General features: G+C 40.7%; 1 protein-coding gene across 1 annotated transcript; it reads right to left on the bottom strand.

The window, feature by feature from the left end:
• Positions 1–2,231: 2,231 nt before the first annotated feature.
• On the bottom strand, positions 2,232–5,277 carry LOC115180583 (C-C chemokine receptor type 5). Its single transcript, XM_029742774.1, has 2 exons — positions 5,139–5,277; positions 2,232–3,552 (listed from the first exon to the last, which is right to left on the bottom strand). Exons 1-2 carry the CDS (start codon positions 5,143–5,145, stop codon positions 2,489–2,491), a joined length of 1,071 nt encoding a protein of 356 aa, XP_029598634.1. The 5' UTR covers positions 5,146–5,277; the 3' UTR covers positions 2,232–2,488.
• Between the last annotated feature and the right edge of the window lie 1,908 nt (positions 5,278–7,185).

Raw genomic sequence — 7,185 nt, 5'->3', positions numbered from 1 at the left:
GGGCTTTTTCCAGCCTCTTGTGCCTAGTTTGCTTCCATTTTAGATGAGGTTTGACAATACGCGTTTCCTAGAAAGATTCGTTCAACAATGCATTTTCTGTGGTTTAACGAGGAGTGGCTGGCCATTTACTTTCCTTGACACTTCTGCTTTCTGAGTCTCACTTCCTTATTTCATCTAAGCTATGTCAAGGCTATGTCCCTGTGTTGTTTTAGTTGTTTTGGTGTGAAGTGATGTTTCTCTGTGCATGTAGACCAAGCTGAATAAGTCAACATCAAGTAAAGGTACAGGTGGGAAATGTCACTGAGCAAGATTTTCTAAATGCCCTAAATAAAAAAGAAAACATGTATTTAAGACAAGGTAAAAATGAAGACAAGGTAATCACAAATCCTAGACAGTCATATATACAGTATATAAGTTTCATGCCACGTCCTATTGTGTTGTCTATTTACAAAACAGCAGTCTCAGCTTTTTTATTTGTGATTTTTTTTTAAACAGACAGCAGTGTTGTGACATTTATTAGTCCCCCTCAAAAAAACACAGCATAGCTTTGTGGTTAGCTTGTTCAAAAGCAAATGCCCCAGTCAGGTTTCTGTCACATTCTTAGAAGAAAAAAACTAAAATATACAAACTCAAAAATGGAAGAAAAAAGTTGAATCAATCTTTACATTTTTTAACAAATATAACTACAGCGCATTCGGAAAGTATTCAGACCCCTTAACTTTTTCCACATTTTGTTACATTACAGCCTTATTCTAAAATTGATTCAATAGTTTTCCCCCTCATCAATCTACACACAAAACCCCATAATGAAAAAGCAAAAACTGTTTTTATTGCAAATTGAAAAAAAAACGAAAAACTGAAATATCACATTTACATAAGTATTCAGACCCTTTACTCAGTACTTTGTTGAAGCACCTTTGGCAGCAATTACTGTCTCGAGTCTCTTGGGTATGACGCTACAAGCTTGGCACACCTGTATTTGGGGAGTTTCTCCCATTCTTCTCTGCAGATCCTCTCAAACTCTGTCAGGTTGGATAGGGAGCGTTGCTGCACAGCTATTTTCAGGTGATGTTAGATCGGGTTCAAGTCCGGGCACTGGTTGGGTCACTCAGGGACATTCAGAGACTTGTCCCGAAGCCACTCCTGCATTTTTTTGGCTGTGTGCTTAGGGTTGTTGTCCTGTTGGTAGGTGAATCTTCACCTCAGTATGAGGTCCTGAGCGCTCTGGAGACGGTTTTCATCAAGGATCTCTCTGTACTCCGTTGATCTTTCCCTCGATCCTGACTAGTCTCCCAGTCCCTGCCGCTGAAAAGCATCCCCACAGCATGATACCGCCACCACCATGCTTCACCGTAGGGATGGTGCCAGGTTTCCTCCAGACGTGATGCTTGGCATTCAGGCCAAAGAGTTCAATCTTGGTTTCATCAGACCAGAGAATCTTGTTTCTCATGGTCTGAGTCATTTAGGTGCCTTTTGTCAAACTCCAAGCGGGCTGTCATGTGCCTTTTTTACTGAGGAGTGGCTTCCGTCTGGCCACTCTACCAGAAAGACCTGATTGGTGGAGTGCAGCAGAGATGGTTGTCCTTGTGGAAGGTTCTCCCATCTCCACGGAGGAACTCTGGAGCTCTGTCAGTGTGACCGTTGGGTTCTTGATCACCTCTGACCAAGACCCTTCTCCCACGATTGCTCAGTTTGGTCCAGGCGGCCAGCTCTAGGAAGAGTCTTGGTGTTTCCAAAGTTCTTCAATGCTGCAGAAATGTTCCAGATCTCTGCCTCGACACAATCCTGTCCGACCTCATGGCTTGGTTTTTGCTCTGACATGCACTGTCAACTGTGGGATCTTACATAGACAGGTTTGTGCCTTTCCAAATCATGTCGTATCAATCGAATTTACCACAGGTGGACTCCAGTCAAGTTGTAGAAACATCTCAAGGATGATCAATGGAAACAGAATGCACCTGAGCTCAATTTCAAGTTTCATAGCAAAGGGTCTGAGTACTTATGTAAATAAGGTATTTCTGTTTTTATTTTTAATAAATTAGCAAAAATGTCTAAAGACCTGTTTTCACTTTGTCATTATTGGGTATTGTGTGTAGATTTATGAGGTGTTGATGTTAAAAACATTTCATTTAATCCATTTTAGAATAAGGCTGTAACGTAACAACATTTGGAAAAAGGGAAGGGGTCTGAATACTTTCCAAATGCACTATACATACTGTCAATTTCTTAACTTTTTTTTTGCACTTTACACAATACCACATGAGGACACAACTAACACTCTTTAAAGGGATCTATCAACAAAGGAATTGGAGCATGTAAAGATACAAAAGAGCAACTGATATCTATAGTATCTACTGTAAGCATAGATTCACAGCTAGGGTGTCTGAGTGCCACACTTTCAGAGAAATCCCTCTTTTCCTTACATCTTTTACTGTCTTTTCCCTTCTCAGAGTTTTTATATTCGAATTGTGCCTGTATACAAGTCAAACTACAGCAGTCTTGTAGATGATATTTCAGAAGACCTGGAATAGACTGAGATATTTCGTTCAGACAACCCACTAACATAAGGCCTGGCGAAGCACATTGGCATCCATTTTCTTAGTAACTTCAGGACAAGACTCATGAATTTCTGCCCTGCAAAGGCATAGATGATCGGATTCAAACAACAGTGTGTGAACGCTATCACCTCTGTACACTGCATTGCCAGATCTATGTTCGTGTGAGTTGTACAGTCCCCAAAATAGCTCTGAGTCTCCAGATAACGCAGGAGAATGACCACATTGTATGGGGTCCAAAAGCAGAAAAAGACCACTACTATGATGATTATCAGTTTGATGGCTTTGTGCTTTTTGGTGGTTTTGATATTGACTAACATCGGAACGATTCTGGAATAGCAGATCACCATGATGGAGAGAGGGAGAAGTAGACCCAAGATATTCATCTCTAAATAAGAAACCTGGCGCCACATGCTACCCTCTGGATACTCTGGTTTACATGTTGTAAGCCCGGACTCATTATTTACTTTTGTGAAGATGATTGTAGGCAAAGAGGCACAGAGACTGACAGCCCACATGAACAGAGACAGAGTGACCCCTACTCTGACTGATCTGGGCCTGGCCATGGTGTGAGCGTGGACTATGACCACATAGCGATCCACTGTCAAGATCACCATGAAGAAGATGCTGCCATAAAACCCAAGCATGTAAAGTCCGGTTACCAGTCGGCACATAAAGTCCCCCAGGAGCCACTTGGCTGCGGTGGCGTAGTGGGACCAGAAAGGCAGGGAGATGATGAAGAAAAGGTCAGACAGAGCCAGGTTGAAGAGACAGAGGTCTGTTATGCTTCTGATCCTCCTAAACTTCAACAGGACACAGACCACCAGGCCGTTACCGATGAAGCCCACGATGAAGACCAGGCTGTAGAGTGTTGGCAGAAATACCCGTCCAAACTCCTTCACATTGGCAGTGTTGCATGGCTCTGATCTATATAACCCTTCTATATCATCGTAGTAGGAGGAATAGTTATATTCTGTTGTTGGCTCCATATCCTTGTCTGTAGAAAGACAGAAATAGTATTGTTATTAGTCAAGGTGGTGTCCTTTCATTCAAAATCAACCTGAACAGTCAACGTGGCAATCTGCAGTTCAAACAATAAAAAAGGAGCTACCCCGCCACTGTTTGGTTAAACAGCTGAGGGATGGGGCTGGAGAAATAGAACCACTAATTCTAATAATAATTTTTTACTTGTTCAAGTTTGTAATGGAAATGTGTTTCTTGCATATCCTAACTCCCCCTGAGACACATGCAGGAGTGGGGTCACGGCCAGGGTCAACATTGTCCAGGGCCCCTGGAGCAATTGGGGTTAAGTGTCTTGCTCAAGGGCACTGCGCCAGATTTTTAACCTTGTTGGCTCCATATTCATATACATACTGTAGCTATGGATGCAGGACTGACCATCCATGAGATCAACATGATAGTTTTTAACATGCTTTTAAGCTATACAGTGTTTGTTTACATTGTTTACAAACAATGGAGTGAAACAATCTTATATTTTAGATTTCTGTTGGTGTACAACAGTTTATATGAATGATAAGATATACTCTCTACAAATCAATGGTTATATATCATTAATTTAAATGTAAAAACAATCACACATTTCCCCTTTAAGTTGTTCCTTTGAAATATCATCATTGTACTGAATATTCATCAAAACAAACAAACAAACAAACAAACAAACAAGTAAACACACAAACACGTGTCATGCCCATGGGCAGCATAGGGGCACATGCCCTCTTTCCCTTTCCCTCAGATTTGTCCTGTTTTATAAAACATGCAAGCAATTTTTGGGTTAATTTTGTTTGTTTGTTTCTCTGTAACACTACTAGCACCTAGCAATTTTATAAAGTTGGCTTTAGCTAGTCCAGATAGGTTCCCAACCTCATAACTAGCTACTAAGAAGCCATTTCAGACTTTCAATCAGGTTAGAGTAGCTAGTTTGTCTAACTATCTTAGTTGGCATGCCTGCTGGCCAGGTTGGTAGACTACTAAATGTACTGAATAAGACTCACATTAATTTAAATCTTTTACACAGATTTTAGCAGAGAAGCATATTTAGTTTATTATACAGGCTGATTATACAGATTATGGGGCTGCTCTGACACCTTCAGGTGTTCACTGCACAGTCAAAAAAATATAGAAAGTCATAGCCGGGGCTCTCCAACCCTGTTCCTGGGGAGCTACTGTCCTGTAGGTTTTCGCTCCAATCCTAATCTAGCACACTTGATTCTAATAGTTAGCTGGTGGATAAACTGAATCAGGTTAGTTACAACTGAGGTTGGATTGAAAACCTAAAAGAGGGTAGCTCTCCAGGAACAGGGTTGGAGTGCCCTGTAAGTAGTCTATAATTCATACTATATTGTATATTAACAAAAGTGTATTTAAATTAGGGCACAAATTGAGTACGGTAATCCAACGGCTATCTTTTTTAACTCTATTCATCACTTCAATTAATTATGTAATTTTTGTTCATTTTTATGTTTAAAATGTCACAAGCATAAATAATTGTTGTGTTACCTCTTAGAAATAGGTATAGATTGTATATCTTCAATAGGTTTCTAGATGTTGACAAAAAGTACTCACCAGGCATGATTAATGATCAATTAGCTCTTTGGTGTTTCTTCTCTGAGTCTTTTGAAGATGTGTGTATTATCCTGTTGTACAATAGCCTATAGTACTGCTGCTGCAGTTTTCTCCACCTCCCTTAGAAGGAGGTACTGTGAACGTATTATATTGAAGTTTGGTTTCTTTCACACTGCTATTTTTAGACTCTGAGGTTTTGGTGTACACTCTTAGAAAAAAAAATGATATCTAGAACCTAAATGGTTCTTCGGCTGTCCCAAAAGGAGAACCCTTTGAAAAACCCTTTTTGGTTTGAGGTAGAACCCTTTTGGTTCCAGGTAGAACCTTTTTCGGTTCCATGTAGAAAACCTTCCATATAGGGTTATATAGTGGCTTGCGAAAGTATTGACCCCCTTTCCTATTTTGTTGTCTTACGACCTGGAATTAAAATTGATTTTTTGGGGGGTTTGTATCATTTGATTTTCACAACAAGCCTACCACTTTGAAGATGCAAAATATTTTTCATACAAAGTATTGACTTTGGGGGGGGGGGGGGGGGGGGGGGGGGGGGTGAATAGTTATGCACACTCAAGTTCTGTTTTTTTGTCTTATTTCTTGTCAAGAAATAAGACAAAAAACTGAAAACTTTAGCGTGCATAACTATTCACCCTCCAAAGTCAATACTTTGTAGAGCCACCTTTTGCAGCAATTACAGCTGCAAGTCTCTTGGGATATGTCTCTATAAGCTTGGCACATCTAGCCACTGGAATTTTTGCCCATTCTTTAAGGCAAAACTGCTCCAACTCCTTCAAGTTGGATGGGTTCCGCTGGTGTACAGCAATCTTTAATTCATACCACAGATTCTCAATTGGAATGAGGTCTGGGCTTTGACTAGGCCATTCAACAACATTTAAATGTTTCCCCTTAAACGACTCAAGTGTTGCTTTAGCAGTATACTTAGGGTCATTGTCCTGCTGGAAGGTGAACCTCCGTCCCAGTCTCAAATCTCTGGAAGACTGAAACAGGGTTTCCCTCAAGAATTTCCCTATATTTAGCACCATCCATCATTCCTTCAATTCTGACCAGTTTCCCCAGTCCCTGCTGATGAAAAACATCCCCACAGCATGATGCTGCCACCACCATGCTTCACTGTGGGGATGAAGTTCTCAAGGTGATGAGAGGTGTTAGGTTTGCGCCAGACATAGCATTTTCCTTGATGGCCAAAAAGATACATTTTTGTCTCATCTGACCAGAGTACCTTCTTCAATATGTTTGGAGAGTCTCCCACATGCCTTTTGGTGAACACCAAACGTGTTTGCTTCTTGTTTTCTTTAAGCAATGGCTTTTTTTCTGGCCACTCTTCTGTAAAGCCCAGCTCTGTGGAGTGTACGGCTTAAAGTGGTCCTATTGACAGATACTCTAATCTCCGCTGTGGAGCTTTGCAGCTCCTTCAGGGTTATTTTTGGTCTCTTTGTTGCCTCTCTGATTAATGACCTCCTTGCCTGGTCCGTAAGTTTTGGTCGGCGGCCCTCTCTTGGCAGGTTTGTTGTCGTGCCATATTCTTTCAATTTTTTAATAATGCATTTAATGGAGCTCCGTGGGATGTTCAAAGTTTCTGATATTTTTTTATAACCCAACCCTGATCTGGTCTTTGTCGTGCCTCTTGCTTGGTGGTGCCCCTTGGTGTTGCAGACTCTGGGGCCTTTCAGAACAGGTGTATATATACTGAGATCATGTGACAGATCATGTGACACTTAGATTGCACACAGGTGGACTTTATTTAATGAATTACGTGACTTTTGAAGGTAATTGGTTGCACAAGATCTTATTTAGGGTCTTCATAGCAAAGAGGGTGAATACATATGCAAGCACCACTTTTCAGTTTTTTATTTTTCAGAATTCTTTGAAACAAGTATTTTTTTTCATTTCACTTCACCAATTTGGACTATTTTGTGTATGCCCATTACATGACATTCAAATAAAAATCTATTTAAATTACAGGTTGTAATGCAGCAAAATAGGGAAAACGCCAAGGGGGTGAATGCTTTTGCAAGGCACTGTACATGGA

The sequence above is a fragment of the Salmo trutta genome, chromosome 3 (genome assembly GCF_901001165.1).
Source record: "Salmo trutta chromosome 3, fSalTru1.1, whole genome shotgun sequence".
NCBI classification, from domain to species: domain Eukaryota; kingdom Metazoa; phylum Chordata; class Actinopteri; order Salmoniformes; family Salmonidae; genus Salmo; species Salmo trutta.
Note: the sequence above shows the minus strand (reverse complement) of the source record. Positions and strands in the feature narration are given on the sequence as shown.